The 18,966-nt window shown below is 41.6% G+C and overlaps 1 protein-coding gene across 5 annotated transcripts in view; it reads right to left on the bottom strand.

Annotated features, from left to right (window-relative positions):
- Positions 1-18,966, bottom strand: part of LOC138744533 (hexokinase-1-like) — a 154,777-nt gene that overhangs the window by 112,298 nt on the left and 23,513 nt on the right. For 3 of the 5 annotated variants that reach the window (XM_069900860.1, XM_069900859.1, XM_069900863.1), the window contains exons 2-3: positions 8,283-8,378; positions 940-1,096 (exon numbers count right to left, since the gene is read on the bottom strand). In XM_069900860.1, the coding sequence (XP_069756961.1) occupies positions 940-1,096; positions 8,283-8,345 (220 nt within the window). In that variant the 5' untranslated portion in view covers positions 8,346-8,378. Of the gene's footprint in view, positions 1-939; positions 1,097-8,282; positions 8,379-13,143; positions 13,161-18,966 lie in introns of those variants that run through there. The other 2 variants (XM_069900861.1, XM_069900862.1) reach the window with 2 other exon arrangements.

Here is an 18,966-nt window from a genome sequence, read left to right as displayed (position 1 = left end):
TGTCAGTCTTCAACTGATCTTTCTCTAGCAAAGACGATGTCTCCTTGCCCCATTGTTAACTGTGTTTAACTCTATACCCTGCACTATTCGACTTACTGCAACATTACTCCCTACACTGTTGTTTTATACTTTTGTTTATATATTTTTTTGTTTGTTCTTATTGCCCTGTCTGCTGTTTGAGTTGATTTGCCTGGATAACACGAAGAACTTTACTGTAACTCGGTACACATGACACTTTCATTCTAATGGCAAGTCAGACTCCTGAAATATTAATGCTGCTTCACTCTCCTCAGCAGCTGAAGGAATATCTGAGAATTTCCAGCATTTTCTGCTTTTAGTTCTAAGTTCTTGGATATTGGTTTTGCATTTTTAAAATGTACTGCGTGGAAAGGAGAGTAATGCAGGCCAGATGGATAGGAAGTTGCAGTCCAAGGTTAAAAGGGTGCAGGATGCATCAGAAGCAGCAATGGCCATTAGAATTTAAACTGGCTGGGATTCATATCTGGATTCTAGAGAAGAATGCAAACACTTATAACTGTGCAAGGTATTCCTATCCTTGAAACTATCTGTAATCTACCGACACTGAGGTACATGATACAACAATGGCAATCATTGGTTGTAAGGATTGTGTGACATTAATTCCAAATCGGTTCACTGATTAGAAACTATTGAGAAGTTTATGTGTAAACTATTTTCACTATTTCACTAATACTGAAAGCAGAGAGCTAATTGGAGCCGTGCATGAATCTCTGCCACATGCATCTCTCACTAATTGGCAGTGATCTCCTTCAGGCCTACCCTAACTCTGCATAGACCAGAGGTGATGCTGAAAAGGCCAACTTTTCTGGTCCATATCAGACCTTGAAGGATTCTGCCACATCCAGATGCAATTTGCTTTTCCAAACCTATGTGATTTGGGCAGGTTTCATTCAGCAATACCTGTCCCATCAGGAGTTGATCGTACATAGGTAGGCAGCATTTTAACAGTCGAAGTGCTCTGAATGGATAGTCCCTTTCTCATCTCATTATCAAATCGATCCATGATGTCTTGAAGCTGCTCTGTATTGAGCAACATGTTGTAGAGGAAGCGATCTACCTGCAAGAGCAGAGGAGTTTAAATCTAACCAACCATCGACTCTATTTATTCGTCACTCTTCTCCCCGCTGCACAATCAACAGCAGTGCCCATTCCCCCCACCCTAACTCCCCACACTCTGACCTTGTGACCAGCTAAGTTCAGCAGCAGCATTATCTGCACTTTGGCAAAGTAAGTTCACGTTTCGAGAGTGCAGAGACATGCATTGAAAGATTTGCACACCACAAACAGGGAGAGCGTAGCAAGCAAAGCACACCTTTCAGTGGGAAACCTTCCCACTGAGTTAGCAAGTGATCACACCTGGTCATGCATGTGGAAGGGCATCCAAGACATCACCAACCAAAGGACTACACCATCTGCCTCCCTCCCAAATGCACTGAACAACTTCCTCACATGCTTTGAGGCGAAAAAGTTTGCCTCTCTTCCAAATGACCAGGGGCTGTGTCTTGCAACGGCTGATGTGAAGAGAGAGTTAAGCAAGATCAACCCATGAATCGCTGCTGGAGTGGATAACATTCCTGGCAGAGTGCTCAGGGGATGTGCAGCTCAGTTGGCAGATGTTCTCACCAACCTCGTTTTCACATCTCACTGTTAAATACTGTGGTCTCAATGTGCTCCAAAGCAGCCACCACTGTCACTGTGCCAAAGAAGTTGGCTGTGTCCTGCCTCAATAATTACCGCCCTCCCACACTCACATCCATAGACATGAAGTGCTTCGAGAGGATCATCATGGGGCACATCAAGCTCCTGTTTCCCCAATCACTAAATCCCCTGCAGTTCACATACAGACCCAACCACTCTACGGATGATGCCACTGCCCTCCATCTAGTCCTCACCCACCTGGAAAACAGGGACATGTATGTTTGAACGCTGTTTATTGAGTTCAGCATTCAACATAAACATACCTCAGTACCTGCTAGGGAAGTTGAACCTGCTGGGTCTAAACGCCTCCCTCTGCATTTGGATTCTCGGCTTCCTGTTGGGGAGACCTCAGGCAAACCAGATTGGTAACAGCATCTCCAAGACCATCACACTGAGCACGGGGGCCCCAAGGGTTGTTCACTCTGCTGACCTACGGCTGTGCAGCTCGAACCACATCATCAAGTTTGCTGATGACACGACCATGGTGGGCCTGATCAGTAAGAATGAGGAGTCAGCATACAGAGATGAGGTGCAGTCGCTAACGGACTCGGGAAGAGACAACAACCTGTATCTGAACATTTAAAAAAATAAAAGAGATGGTTGTTGACTTCAGGAGGGCCCAAGGGACCATGCTCCACTGACCATTGACGGCTCCACTGTTGAAGTTGTCAAGAGTATCAAATTCCTTGGAGTGCACTTGGTGGAGAATTCCACCTGGCCCGTTAACACCAGCTCCATAGCCAAGAAAGCCCAGTAGTGCCTCTACTTCCTGCAAAAGCTGAGGAAAGTTAATCTCCCACCCTCCATTCTCACTACACTCTCATTGAGAGCATCCTGTGCAACAACATCAACACCTGGTTTGGAAGCTGTATCTCCTCAGACCGCAAGACCCTGCAGAGGATGGTGAAGTCAGCGAAAAAGATCATTGGGGGTTCTTTTCCTACCATGAAGGGCATTTATAACACTCAATGCAGGTGAAAGGCAATAAACAATGTGATGGACTCCACACACCCCTCATGTAATCTGTTCGCCCTTCTGCCATCTGGTAGGAGGTACTAGGGCCCATAAATCCAGATTGGGCAACATTTTCCCCCCAAGTCATCAGGCTCCTGAGTTCCCAGAACAGATGCATATATGTCTTAATATTTTAATATTTCAATGTGTTTTAACTTCTATTTTAACATATTTATATAAATATACCCTATGGACCTGGAGAAATACTATGTCTTCTTTACCATATGAGCATGGTATGAACAATAAATAAAGGTGATTTGACTTGAGATCAGTGAAGCATTTCATCACAAGTAACAAGCAGGAAGTTGCAAATATGCCAGCGTGAAAAATCCTTATATCCTGCAACAAATTAACAGACTGTGGTAGCACGATGAGGTTGAATGAACCGTTCTCTGCTTGCTGCATGTCTGAACAATTTCATGCATTTAAATTTATTGAATGCATCAAATATTTTTAATATTTTATTTAAAATATAAGCAACCATGATTACACCAATAATATCATAAAATATATCCTTAAATTTTACATGGTTTACATATAAAAAACCCTTCTATCCATCCCTAACCCCTACAATAATACGCCCCCTCCTCCCATCTTAATTAACCCCTAAAAAAAGGAGAAAAATAGGAGAAAACCAAAACAAGAATTAATACACGTGAAATAAGGAGATTCCACTACATCCAGATCCAAATCTTCAAACTTTCCAATTAAAATAATCCAAATATGGGCTCAAAACCTTCCAAAAAATATAATGTTTATCCCTCAAATTATTCGTTATCTTTTCCAATGAAATACAAGATCTTAATTCTGAATGCCATCTCTTTAAACTAAGTTTTATCTGATCTATGCATTTCTTCGCCACTGCTAATGCCAGTATCAGAAAAGCTCATTGAAATTTATCCAATTTATATACCAAACAAATTCCACTTATATTACCAATTTAAAAAGTTTTTGAATCTAAATAAATTCTGGACTTATATTCAGTCAATTCAACATTATCCAATAACTGAGCTGATAATAATAAAAAAATAAATTCTAGAATAAGTATCATACTGAGCTGAATAAAAAGAGTAATCCCTTTCTTTCAGATTTAATTTCCTCCATATATCAATCAAATTAAGTTCCTTCATCAACAATAACAATTTTTTTTAGCTATCTTTGATCTAGGCATCACCTTACCAGATTTATCCACTAAAGGATCCAAACAACAATTAAAATCACCTCCTATCATAATTTGATCATGAGAATATGATAAATTAAGTAAAACATCCTGAAAAAACATCTCATCATCCGCATTTGGTGCATAAATATTTGCCAAAGTCCAAGATTTAGAATAACTTTTACAATTTACTAACAAAACTCTCCCTATTGATGCATATAATGATTCCAAAATAAATGGCAAATTTTTATGAACTAAAATTTCCTTCCCTCTAGTTTTAGAATTAAAAGAATAAAAGACTTGACTCACCCAGTCTCTTTTTAACTTTTGATGTTCAATTTCAGTTAGAAGAGATTCTTGCAAAAATGCAATATCAACTTATAATTTCTTAATACAAGTTAACACTCTCTTACATTTAATAGTGTTATTGAGCCCATTAACATTAAGTGTAGCAAATTTTAAATTAGCCATCTAATTTCATAAATATCCAAATCTGTGCAGCAAGGTCTCCATCCACATAGAAATTATAAAATTAATCCAAATTTCCTCAAAAGAATAAAGGAAAAAGAAAAAAAGCAAAAACATACCCAAAATAATATGTAAAAAATAACCCTCTCCCCCTTCCCCCCTTAAATTCTAAAAGAATTACTCCCCTCTACAACACGGGGAGCAGTCTAAACCTCTAAGTGAGCAATGGTGTCGGTTGACCTACAATGAGATTTTGCATCTCTCCCAAACAGAAATAATAAGAATATATAAACAATAACTTCAGGTTTGATAAGCTTCTTCCAGGTCTCTATTCATTTGTTCATCATCAATCAAGATCTCTTCAGAATCACTAGATTCCTTTTTTTGCATCTCTTCCAATCGATCTTTCTGTATTTTCTTCTTTTTCTCCTTCTGAACACCATTACTGTTCTTCTTAACAACTTCATTCGGTTTTTGCAATTGAGAAGACAAAGACCAACTTTTTTTAATATCGGGCAAAGAATGAGCAAAAATCAATGTGTCACCATCATCTTCAAAAAACTGAGATTCATATTCCCCATTTAAAAAAAACTTTTAAAACAGCAGGAAATCTAAAAGCAAATTTGTAACCCTTCTGCCAGAGGACTTTTCACCAAGTTGAATTCTTTACACTTTTTAATAATATTTTGACTGAAATCCGCATAAAAAAGTGACTCCTCTGTTCTGAACCATCAATGGGCCTCCATGTTGCCATACATATTGAACTGCCAATCTTAAAATCAGTTCTCTATCCTGATATCCTAAGCACCTGACCAAAACAGATCGAGGTGGTTGACCAAGCAGTGGTTTCCTTCTGAGTGCTCTATGGGCCCTATCCAATTCCAATCCATTCGGAAACAAATCCGAACCTAAGACATCAGGTATTCATTTATGAAAGAATTTTACTGGTTCAGAGCCTTCAAAGTCTTCTGGCAAACCCAATATCTTCACATTATTCCTCCAGCTCTGATTCATAAATTTTCTTCAATAAATCACTTTTCTCTATTCTCTATCATCAAAAGTATTCAACTTCTGTTGACACTGATCAATATCACAGACACAATCCTCCATCTTATCTTCCATTTTCTTAATCTTTTCTTGTACTTTAACTACATCTTTTGAAACATCAGCTTTAACAGTTGCAATGTCCTCCATAACATTTGAAAGCTTATTATTAACAGATGTAAAACCAAAAGAAATCTGTTGAGACATTGTCTGAAATTGTTGCTCAAAATAATCTTTAAGTTTAGGTAAATGCTGACCGTGAGCTGCAACAGGTTTTTCTTGCATTTCTTCCTGTTCACTAAACTGAAGTTCTTCTTCTGAACTTTGCTCTTCAAACTCTTCCATTGCTCCTGCTCCCAGTTCTTCTGCTTCCACCACCATTATTCTTTTACTTTCCCCCCCCTCCCACACCACCCCCCCCGATCCAGACTCGATGGAATGGCCAGCACCAGCCTCCCCTTCAGGGAAAAAAATACTAGGAATAGCGCACATGTCCGAAGACTCTTCAACTTCTATGGAAGAACTTCGCTTCATGTTGGTGCCATCTTGCCCGGGATTCCATGGCGCAGGTGCTACCTCGGAGTAGCTGGCTGTTCTTGCTGGGAGTGAGGAGGAATATTACCTGAGTTGCCTGGATCGAGCTCTAAGGTAGGCCTCACCTCTTTGATTGCTTTAAAATCGGTTTTTTTCATTGTTTGAGCCCTGGTTTTTTCCATAGTTATTCCAGGTTGTTCCAAAAGTTCTCTGTTAAAATTTATATATTATTAAAAGGGCATTTCAAAACGGGTTTTTTCACAAATCCATTGGGAGAGACGACTCCCCACGTCTCTCTCCTATGACATCAGGCCACGCCCTGAATACATCAAATTTTAGCGCAAAACTAACTTTTTGATTGATTGAAGAGAAAAAACAATATTTTCCTTAATGGAATTCGTGTTTGAACCAAACTTCAATACGTTCTTCACGTAGGTTCTGTGTGTTACAAGCTTCAACATGTTAATCAATTCAATGCAGTTCAGATCACCCAACTACAGGAAGAAACCATTAAGCTGGAAAAGGTGTTACCAGAGCAAAACAAAGGTGCTGGAGGAACTTAGCAGGTCATGTAGTTTCCATGGAAAGCAAGAGCGTCAACGTTTCGGTGCGGAACCTGGCACATTTGGGAATGTTACTAAAACAGGTAGGCTTGAATTCTACAGAAAGTTTGCCACATTTCTCCATGAAGTGTAGGGAAAACCTTATAATAGTTAGTAAAATAATAAAGGATAAAAATAGGCAAATAATCACAGTCTTTTTCCCAAGATCAGGAAATCTATAACTAGAGGGCATAGATTTATGGATTTAAGGTGAGATGGGAAAAATTTAAAAGGGACCCAAGGAGCACCTTTGCCCACACAGAGGGTGGTGGGTATATGGAACATGCCATTAGAGGAAGTGGTAGAAGCAGAGACAATTGTGATGTTCAAAAAACTTTCAGACAGGTACATGGAGAGGAAAGGTTTAGTGGGATGTGGGCCAAATGTAAGCTAATGGAGCTAGATTGGTCATTATGGACAAGTGGGTGAAGGCCCTCTTTCTGTGTGGTAGAATTCCATGGAATTTTATTTTTTATAAAGAGGGGAGAACCAGCAATTCAGCAATAGTAATATCAGTGATACAACTGATGGATAAAACCACAGAGAGGGAGTTCATAACAGGCAAAGCTAAAGCACAAGCTGAGAAGGGGAGGAGAGACACAAAGTTTCCGATTAGCCCATTATCTTTCCTTGGTTCTCCCTCCATGCTCATCACCTTCCATGCTCACCCCTCACCACTTTCTTCCTTCTGATCCCCCTTCCACTATGGATAAAGGTGTACGACATGAAAACTCAATCTGGTCACTCTCTCCCACGTAATCTCTCAGGACCTCTCTCACAATAACATCTCCCTTGCTTCCCCCCACCCCCCCCCCCATAACTTCCTTCTTCCCTGCTCTCTAGCTCGCATCTTCTCTTTGCAATTTTTTTCCAAAATTTTAATCAGGCAGAAAAAACTGAATTGAATAATTCCATCAGGTCCTGTCATCAAATTTGACAGGAAAAATGCAATCCTAATTTTTCCAAGTTTCTTACAATATATATGGCTCATAAATATGGCTCCAGTCCAGGATATGACACTCCTGTCAGGACAAATGAACAGGAATTAAACCAATTATAGCAAAGGAAGCCATTTGGCCCATCAATTCTGTGCCACTCTTTTGAGAAACAATCTAGTAAGACACTCACAATCCCCATGTCCCTATTAGAACAGGATTTCCCATGAGAATGGTGTGGTGGAGCACTTTGGAGAGGGTTGAAGTGTAGAACTATAGAATAGGTACAGTTTTATTTTTATGTAAAACCAGTTTGGCCCTAACAAGGATCCCAGGTGCAATTTTTAAAAGTGCAATTTGTATATGGTCCATATTCCTATATCTTTTTCTCCCTCATGTATTCATTTAATTTCCTTTTGAAGGTTTCTGCAAAGATTTCTCAAGGGGAAGCATCTCAGTGACTGAAGCCTACCTGTAATGAGCTGCCACAGGAGTTGGTAGAGATAGGCACAAGTACAATGTTTAAAAGATAATATGGACAAGTAATTAGAACAAAGGGCATGAACGGATGCAGTCCACTGGGATTTAGCACAAATAGACATCATGGCTGACAAACAATGGGCAGAAAGGACCCGTTTCTGTGATTCCACCAGGTGTCCTCCAGTTCTTTATTGTAACACTCTCCAAAGTGCCCCCATTTTCCCCCACCCATTTCTAATGGGGGATCCTGTGGGAAACACATAATCTTACTTCATCTGGTCCACTTCCTCAGAATAAATATTCACTTACCTTACTTACTTCATCTTCCTGAAGTTTTGAAAGATAAAAGGCCAAAAGGTGCACTGCAAACATTTTTGTTTTGTTGCTGCTTCAGAGATGTAGGTTCTGACAAAGTATAAGAAAAAGGTTTTTGAGAATGTCAATTTTTTTTTTACTCTGTCAGTTTTACACAGGGCAACACTGAGATTGACAAACTCGCTGGAATCAAATGTAATCATTGTCATGGACTCATGGACTGGCCTAACGTCCATTCCAATCAAGCTAGTCCCATTTACCTGCTGATGTTCCTCTGAACCTTTCTTATCCATGTACCTTCTGAATGTTACACCAATCTCTGCTTCTACCACCTTCTCAGGTGGCTCATTTCATTTACCCACCTTCTTCCGTGTGAAGAAGATGCCCCTCAAATCCTCTTTTAAATCTTTCCCCTTTCACCTTGGCTATGTCCGCTAGTTTTAAATTCACATTCTTTGGGGAAAAAAAGGTATGACTATTTATCTATCCATGCCTCTCTGATTTTATAAATCTCCCCAAGGTCCCCACTCACCCTCAAATACTCCAGGGAGAAAGGTTCCAGCCTACCCTTGTACAGTGATTTAAGCCAAGTCCCAGTAATATTCCCACAAATCTTTTGTTCGCCCTTTCCAGCTGATCCTACTTTCTTTTCTTCTCTTCATTTATTCAGTTGAAGAGATGTTGAGAAGATCTTTCATAAGCCTAAAGTTAGGTTGACAGAATTGGTTGGGGTAGGGTGGGGGGGGGGGGCGGAAGACAGAGTCAGAAACAGGGGAGTACAAAGCAGGACAGGGGAGGCAGAGGGATGGCAGAGTGGAGAAGAAATGTGGTGGAGAGAGTAGGGGAGCAATAGAGGCAGACAGCACAAATGGGGAAGTGAGAGGAAAGGAAGGGACAGAGCAATGAAATCACATGGAGGGCAGGGAAGAGATGGGAGGATAGGTTATAGGAGAGAAGCCAATCAGGGAAGAGATGGGGGAGAGTAATATCAATGGAGTTGGGGATGGCAGCAGTTGGTGGGGAGATGGGAGTGGGGAAAAGAGTCAAAGGATCATTGAGTTTTTCTGGCACCTAAATCACCTACCAGGAGCAGGCAGTGAAGGCAGAAGTGGGAGAGCAGGTAAGTAGGGAAGGGTCACTGGAAGGAGGTGCAGCGGAGAATGGTGGAACCGTCAGGATGGATGCTTGGTCTGTTATTTGACTGGACTAACAGCTGGTTTTTTGAGGAGGAAAATACTTGATCTTAAGCAGTGCTGTTAATCAATTTATCTCAGCTGCTAGATCCAGCCTATTACCTTGTTATAACACCCACATCCTGGGAAAGTAAGCCTCCTAAAGTGTACAGCCTGTTTATTACTTTCTGAGACTGACCCGCCTCCTGAGGGTGGATGCCACCTTCTAAAGCTGACACACTGCCTGACAATTGGTTGCTTTCCAACCCAAAAAGCATTTCTCGAGAAAGGTTAGGATTTAAATCTGAGCAATAATGCATGTGGAAGAGTGGGAGAGCAATTACACTTGGGAAAGATCATCAGAAATGGATGTTGTCAGAAGGTTATGGTTGTAGATAACAGAGAAAGGGAGCAATGAGAGGATGGAGCATTGTTGAACTATTAGCCAAATGGGGGACAGATGATTGGGATTTTGCCCAGAGAGAGACAAGGAGCAGTGTTTGGGTGGCTGAGATGAGGAAGGCCAGTCAAGAATCTATTAGTCATGTTAAAAGGTTACAAAAGCAGAGGCGGGTATTTCAGCTGTTGATTGGGGGAGGAGTGGACTCAGGCTATATTATATGGTCTGAAACCCCTCCTTAGGCTCAATTGTGACAAAGGTTGCAAGATCATGCCATCTGTCCCAGTCCAATATATCCTTCATTCCCCATTATCCACTGTTCATATAAATCCAACCTTTCTCTATTCTTGCTCATTTACCACTCACAATCTCCACTTTTAAGATAATGATAATGTAATGATGTAATGGGGGGTGTATTATACTGACTGCTTGCTATTGGCTATGGCTGTAGAGAGACTCCATCCTACTAGTATAACAGATGGAGATGCTTTCCCACTGGCTGGTTATAGTCTGTTAATAAAAGCCCTGTAGTAGAATAACACTTGTCTGGTCCATGTCTATGCCATATCAATTTTATTAACAGTTTATAACCACCACTAAACTGGCCAGTGGGAAAGCACCTCCATCTGTTATACCAGTAGGGTGGAGTCTCTCTACAGCTTTAGCCAATAGCAAGCAGTCAGTATAACACGTCTTTCCACCCCACCTACCCTCCACCCCACCTACCCCCCACCCCCATTACATCATCACAGGTAACAATAATGATAATGCACACATCAGGAAGCTCCTTATCGACTACAGTTTGGCATTCAACACCATCGGCTTCTCAGAACGAATCAGCATACTCCAAGGCCTGGGCCTCCCTACCCTGTGGTGTAATTGGATTCCGGATTTCCTCACCTTCAGTGCAGTATGGCAAGAACAATGAATGAGAGAATGGGAGAACATCTCCTCTGCAAACTCCATCAGCACCAGACCACACAGGGCTACCTGCTTGGCCCCTACTCTACTTGCTATACACCTATGACTGTGAGGCTCAATATAACAACACCATTTGCAAATCTGCTGATGGTACCACAGTAAAAGGCTATATAAAAAGGGTTGATGAATCAGCATACTGGAGGGAGATTTATCTTGGACGACCTTTCCTGGCTCAACATTACTGAAAGCACATTACTGCCTCAGGAGTTTGCAAAGGTTCAGTTTGACATCAGAAACCTTGGTATAGGGGTACCAATACCCCTGAATGTAAAGCCATGCAAAAGGTAGTGGACAAAGCCCAGAACATCACAGGCAAAACTCTCCCCACCATCAAGAACATCTCCAGGGAAAGATGCCGTCGGAGAGCAGCAGCAATCATAAGGACCACGCTACCCAGCACATGCTCTGTTTTCACTGCTGCCATCAGGAAAGAGGTCTCGCCGCCACAAGACTCGCACCAGCAGGTTCAGGAACAGTTGCTCCCCCTCCACCATCAGACTCCTCAACGACAAACTCAATCTGAAACAAATTTAAGGACTCTGTCTTTACACATGATATACAGGGTCTTCTATAATGTTTGGGACAAAGACAACTTTTCCCTTTAATTGCCCGTGTACTCCACAGTTTTAAATTTGTAATCAAACAATTCACATGTGATTGAAGTGCACATTCCAAATGTTATTGAAGAGTATTTGTGTACATTACTGCACTTTTTAAACCAAATTCCCCCATTTCAGGGCACCATAATGTTTGGGACATTTAGCTTCACCAGTGTTTGTGAGTTCTCAGGTATTGGTGCAGGTAGAAGAGAGCCAGACTTGCTTCGAAGCTTTTGATCACCTTTGGAGTCTGTAGTTGCCATTTTCAACATGAGGACCAGAGTTGTGCCAATGAAAGTCAAAAAAGCCATTATGAGGCTGAAAAACAAGAATAAAACAGTAAGAGATTCGCCCAAACATTACGATTACCAATATCAACTATTTGGAACATTATTAAGAAGAAAGAGTGTGACTGATGAGCCTAGTAATCGCAAAGGGACTGGAAGACTCCACTGATGATCATAGAATTCTCATCATAATGTAGAAAAATCCTCAAACACCAATCCGACAGATAAGAAACACTCTTCAGGAGGCTGGTGTGGACGTGACAATAACTACTGTCCACAGGAGACTTCATGAACAGAAATACAGAGGCTGCTCTGCAAGATGCAAACCACTAGTTCCTCGCAGAAACAGGACAGCCAGATTACAGTTTGCCAAGAAGTATTTAAAAGAGCCTGCAGAATTCTGGATAAAGGTCTTGTGGGAAGATTAACCTGTATCACAGTGAAGGCAAGGCAGGCATAAAGTAACTCCCCAAGATCCAAAGCATACCATCTCATCTGTGAGACATGGTGGTGGGGGAGTTATGGCCTGGGCATGTATGGCTGCCACAGGTACTGGCGCACTGATCTTCATTGATGTAACTGAGGTGCACAGAAACATCTGTTCAAGTTCAAGCAAATGCCTCCAAACACGTTGGATGGGCACTTCATCCTAAAGCAAGACAATGATCCCAAACACACTGCTGAAACAACAGGAGCTTTTCAAAGCTAAAAACTGCAAAATCCTTGAATGGCCAAGTCAGTCACCTGATCTAAATCCAATTGAACATGCCTTCCACATGTTGAAGAGAAAACGTAAGGGCACAAGCCCCCAAAACAAGCAGGAGCTGAAGCTGGCTGTAGTAGAGGTCTGGCAGAGCATCACCAGAGAACATACTCAAATCGTGGTGATGTCCATGGATCACAGGCTTCAAGCAGTCATTGCATGCAAGGGAGATGTAACAAAATACTAAACATGACTACTTTAATATACTAACCATTGCTACGTCCCAAATATTATGGTGCCCTGAGAAGAGGGGACTATATATAAAAAGTGCTGTAATTTCTATATGTTCAAACCAAAATGTACACAAATACCCTTCAATAAAATCAGAAATGTGCACTTTAATCACATGTGAATTGTTTAATTAGAAATTTAAAACTGGAGCATAGGGGCAAATAATGCAAAAAGTGTCTTTATCCCAAATATTATAGAGGCCACTGCATTACTGAGTATTATTTTTTCTGTATTCCAGTTTGTTTATATTTCTCTTTTGTATGCACATCTTCCTTCCTGAGTACAGTTTTCAGTTACCAATAAGTAGAAATTATTTCTGGCCCACAGGAAATGGAATCTCAAGGCTGTGTGTGATGTTGATAATATACTCAGAGAATAAATCTGAATTTTGAATTTATCAATATATATACTGAAATTCTGACCTGCTGCAGGAGAACAGGTTCTTCATTTTAAAAAATCTACAATAGTATACAAAATTGAATTAAAAAGACACAACAAATACAAAAGATAACAGATAATAAATATTCACAGTTGTCCGAGTGCAGTAAAAAGTGACTTTACAATAGCACAGACTATCTCTTTGTGGTCTTGGCGCCATTCCTGATGAGTGTAACAAAGGGAGCTTCAAGAGCCTGATGGCTGTTGTAAAGAAATAGTTCTTAAACATAGAGGTGCTTGGTCTTCAAGTTTCTGTTCCTGTCAATTATGGCCGGACCTATACTTAGATCTTCTTGAAGCCCCTCCTCAATCAAAACATTATTCCAGAGCAGAGGCTCACAAACCAGAGGCTTGTGTGGATCTGTGTGGAGTTGTACGTTCTCGGTGTGACCGGGAGGGCTTCCTCTGGGTGCTCCAGTTTCTTCCTGCAGTTTGGAAGGTTAATTGGATGACGTAAATTGCCCCTTGTGTGAAAGAGAGTGGTGGAGTAAGGGCGGCAATGTTCATGCAGCAATTAGCACAATGCTATTACTACACCACTCTTTGTAAGGAGTTTGCACGCTCTCCCCACATCTTAATGTGCACCGGTTTCCATCCACGTTAAAAAGACGTACGGGATCAGCTTGTTAATTGGTGACATGGGTGTATTTGGGCAACGCAGGCTTGTGACTGGGCTGGATCACTGGAGTCTCCCTCCCCCCATTGATATGATCTACCAGGATCATTGTCTGAAGAGTGCACGCAAAATCACGGAGGACAGAGCATCTTTCAGCTGCTCCCACCAGGCTGAGGAACAGCTTCTTCCCACAGGCAGTGAGAATGCTGAACGACCAAAGGAACTGCTAACACTAACCCTCTGAGACTTTCATTTGTACAAAACAATATTGATTTATATAGATAAAATACTTGTCTTGCATATATTATTTTTTGTCTTTATGCGTGTGTTATGTCTGCATGTTTTGCACCAAGAATCATAGAATGCTGTTTCGTCAGGTTGTACTTGGTCAATCAGATGACAATAAACTTGACTTTAAAACAATTTTTACATTTAAAAAGAAATTTAGACATACATCACGGTAACAGGCCAATTTGAACCCATGAGTCCGTGCCACCCAGTTTACACCCCATTAACCTACACTGCAATATGTTTTTAAAGGGTGGGAGGAAACCAGAGTCCCTGGAGAAAACCCATGCAGACATGGGGAGAACATACAAACTCCTTACAGACAGCATGGGATTAGAACCCAGGTCCTGTCCCGATCGCTGGCGTTGGAAGGAAAGGTTGAGAATCACTGCTCTAGACCCAATTTTTACTGAAACATTTTGCTTGAGAAAAATTGTCACTGGCCCATTCCTTTGGAGTTATGAAACCATGCACATATCGAGTCAACTAGGGACGATTAAAGCAGTGGTTTTCAAACTTTTTCTTTTCTCCCTTACTAATCACAGAGTAGCTATGGCAGAGGGTTTGCTTAAGGTAGAATGTGAGTTTAGGGGGGCAGTTTGAAAGCCACTATAGTCACCGACAGACATTTTTGCCATTTAATTCTGAAACTTTGGTTTTCTGGAACTCAATAATAAGTTGAAGATGCAGTGCTAACAGGAACATCTGAAGCAGTTTTCCATCTCCTTTGTCAAACTGGAATGATACTTGCACCAGAGGTATATTCTTGGAGCTTTTACTTAGCAGATTAGCATAGGGTGATTTAGAATGGAGTTAAGATGTCTGTCCGACTGTCTGTATCATTGTGTGGTATGGTAACTGCAAAGCATCAGGCCAGAATCTATACAGAGGATCATTAAAACAGTCAAGAGGGTCACTGGGGTCTCTCTTTCCACTGCTAATTGAGAGCATTGTCTAAACAAGGCACAAGGAATTATAAAAGACCCTTCCCATCCAGCGCACAGTATCTTTAACCCACCACCATCGAGGAGGAGGTACAGGAGTATCAAAATCAGGAACGCTGGTCTAGAGAATAGCTTCTTCCCACAGGCTGTGCGATTGATGAACAGTATTCTGTAACTGTGTGAGCCATCGCAAATATTAGGGAACGAGCTAGGTCAGGTAGTGGACATTAATGTTGGAGTACCAATTGGGTCTAGTGATCATAATTCTGTTAGTTTTAGGGTAGTTTTAGGGAAGAACAAGGAGAGGCCTAAAGTTGAGGTTCTGGATTGGAAAAGAGCAAATTTCAAAGGAATAAGAAAGGATTTGGGGAGTATTGAGTGGGATAGGATATTTTCAGGTAAGGATGTTAATGAAAAATGGAGGATATTCAAAAAAGAAATTTTGAGGGTACATAGTAATTATGTCCCAGTGTGGATCAAAGGAAAGGCTGGAAGTCATAGGGAGGCTTGGTTTTCGAGGAATATTGGAAATTTGGTTAGGAGAAAAAGGGAGGTGTACAAGAGGTATAAAGAGCAGGGAGCTGAGAAGTTGAAGGAGGACTACAAGGAGTGTAGATGGAATCTTAAGAAAGAAATTAGAAAGGCCAAAAAAAGGCATGAAGAGGCTTTGGCTGACAGAGTAAAAATAAATCCAAAGGGTTTCTATAAGTACATTAAAAGTAAAAGATTAGTGAGAGATAAAATTGGACCCCTTGTAGATAGCGAGGGTAAGCTGAGTGAGAAGTCTGAGGAAATGGGGGAAATTTTGAATGATTTCTTTGCCTCGGTATTCACTAGGGAAAAAAATGTTGAACCAGTTGAAGTAAAGAAAAATAGTGGGAAGGTCATGAAGCATATAAGGATAACCGAGGAGGTAGTGATGGCTGTGTTAAAAAAGATAAAGGTGGATAAATCTCTCGGACCGGACAAAATATTCCCTAGGACACTCAGGGAGGCTAGTGGACAGTTAGTGGGGCCATTAACAGAGATATTTAGGATGTCACTGGCCACGGGGGTGGTGCCAAAGGATTGGAGGGTGGCGCATGTGGTTCCTCTGTTTAAGAAAGGGTCCAAATGCAAACCTGGGAATTATAGGCCTGTAAGTCTGACGTCTGTGGTGGGCAAGTTGATGGAAAGTGTTCTGAGGGATGCTATTTACAAATTTTTGGAGGTACAGGGATTGCTAGGGAGTAATCAGCATGGTTTTGTCAGGGGTAGATCATGCTCGACAAACCTGATTGAGTTCTTCGAGGGGGTTACAAAAAAGGTTGATGAAGGGAAAGCTGTGGATGTTGTCTATTTGGACTTTAGTAAAGCTTTTGACAAAGTTCCTCCCAGGAGGTTAGGAAAAAAGGTGGAGGCATTAGGTATAAATAAAGAGGTAGTGAAATGGATTCAGCAGTGGTTGGATGGGAGGTGTCAGAGAGTAGTGGTAGAAAATTGTTTGTCCAATTGAGGCCGGTGACTAGTGGAGTTCCTCAGGGTTCAGTCCTGGGTCCACTATTATTTGTTATATATATTAACGATCTGGAAGTAGGGGTGGAGAATTGGATAAGCAAGTTTGCGGATGACACAAAGATTGATGGTGTTGTGGACATTGAGGTAGATTACCGTAGATTAAAAGGTGATTTAGGCTGGAGGTGTGGGCTGAGAAATGACTGATGGAATTTAATACAGATAAATGTGAGGTGCTACATTTTGGAAAGGCAAATTTAAATAGGTCATATACATTGAATGGTAGACAATTGAGGAGTGCAGAGCAACAAAGGGATTTAGGAGTTACTCAGGTAGATGGTGTGGTGAAGAAGGCATTTATAAGTTGGCCTTCATAAATCGGAGTATTGAATTCAAGAGTAGGGAGGTTATGATGAAATTGTACAAGGCATTGGTGAGGCCAAATTTGGAGTACTGTATACAGTTTTGGTCACCAAATTATAGGAAAGATATAAACAAAATAGAGAGAGTGCAGAGAAGGTTCATGAGAATGTTGACAGGATTTCAGGGTCTGAGTTACAAGGAAAGGTTGTGCAGACTGGGGCTTTTTTCTCTGGAGCGTAGAAGATTGAGAGGGGACTTGATAGAGGTGTTTAAGATTTTGAAAGGGACAGACAGAGTAAATGTGGATAGGCTTTTTCAATTAAGAAAGGGGGAGATTCAAACTAGAGGACATGGTTTAAGATTGAAGGGGGAAAATTATAAGGGGAACATGAGGGGAAATTTCTTTACGCAGAGGGTGGTGGGGATGTGGAATGAGCTTCCGGCAGACGTGGTCGAGGCGGGATCATTGGTTACATTTAAGGAAAGACTGGATCGTTACATGGATAGGAGGGGACTAGAGGGGTATGGTCTGGGTGCTGGTCAGTGGGACTAGGAGGGTGGGGATTTGCTACGGCATGGACTAGTAGGGGCGAACTGGCCTGTTCTGTGCTGTAAGTGGTTATATGGTTACATGGTTATATTTATTTTGATTATTTATGTAATCATTATGCACTGGTATTGTTTGTATGTGTGTGGACTATGGTACAGAAAAATGCTGTTTCATCAGGTTGAACCTGAGATGGGGGAACAACACATTAGGCAGAAACAGAATTTATTGTCATGAATAAGTCATGAAATTCAGTGTTTTGCGCCACCACCTTAGTGCAAACATTCATATTATTATCATCTTACAACATAACTATTAAAAAATTAAAATAAGGTGCCCGTTATGTCGGAGGCCGAGTTAACAACCTGGTCCTGAGAAGCCAGCAGCATCGCCATCACCACACCAGTGGTGCCCCCACCTCCAGATCCACCAGTATCTGAACTACCACTGAAAACAACCACACATGTGGCAGCATCACCGGGACCTTTACCAACACGACCATCAGTGGAATCACAGCCATCACCAGAGGTGATGCCAATGGCAGAAGAGCCAGCAGCGGTGGCAGTCCTCTTCTCACTGACCTGAACAACAGACAAACAGACAGATTGGCAGCTCATAGGAAGCCAGAACCAGGACACTGGAAATTCAGGCAGCAAATAAGCTGCCAGCAGCTCACTGTGTCACATCCTGTGTTGATAAGTACTTGCAGCCTTCAGGAAGAAGTCCTGCTGATCTGCAGGCCATATTTTTTCTAGCGGCTGAGAAAGTCTAACAGCTTGCAGCATCTTGCCTCTGAACAGCACAACTGCTCTGTGGTAGTGAGCTGCAGGATGTTGTATCTGGTGCAAAACAAACTAATTTGATTGGTGACTGATGGAATCTTTACCAAGTGAAACATGAAAGCCTGTAGACACTGTGATTGTAATCAATACACAGAGATGCTGGAGGAACTCACCGGTCTCGCAGAGTCCATAGGAGGTAAAGATATATTACCGACATTTTGGGTCTGAGCCCTTCCTTAAGGTATGAGCAAAAAAAAGAGACAGGCATCTGAGTCCCTTATTAATGCTGAAACCCCACATTATAGCCAGCTCAAGTTGAAAAAAAAGGCGTATTTACCTTTTATAGTGATGGCCTATAATGCTTTTGTGCAGAGCTGATTCGGGGGCCGGCTTCCAGAGCTGAAGGAGGTGGGGTGAGTGGTGCAGTAGTGCCGGCTGCCATCATGACCTCAAATATACACGCCGAGAAGGGAAAGTGGCCTATACTCAACAATGGCGAGCGAAGAGCAGGTAAAAGCACTAGTGGAGATCTGTGCAGGCAGTCTTGGGCCTCAGGCAGTGAACTGGAATTCACTGTCTATGGGTAGATTAGATGACTGGCCCCTCCTCTTGGCACCATCCCCATCAGTCCTGATATAAACCCTGTTTTCCCGCCTTACCTCCAATTTACCTGAAGACCATTGTAGATACCAGCTGTTGATTTTAAGCTAATAAAATCGTGTTTATGCTCCACACAAGTCTCCGAGTTCCACCAATCAAGTTACACCCACGTA

This window comes from Narcine bancroftii, chromosome 10 (assembly GCF_036971445.1).
Source record: "Narcine bancroftii isolate sNarBan1 chromosome 10, sNarBan1.hap1, whole genome shotgun sequence".
Classification (NCBI taxonomy): domain Eukaryota; kingdom Metazoa; phylum Chordata; class Chondrichthyes; order Torpediniformes; family Narcinidae; genus Narcine; species Narcine bancroftii.
Note: the sequence above shows the minus strand (reverse complement) of the source record. Positions and strands in the feature narration are given on the sequence as shown.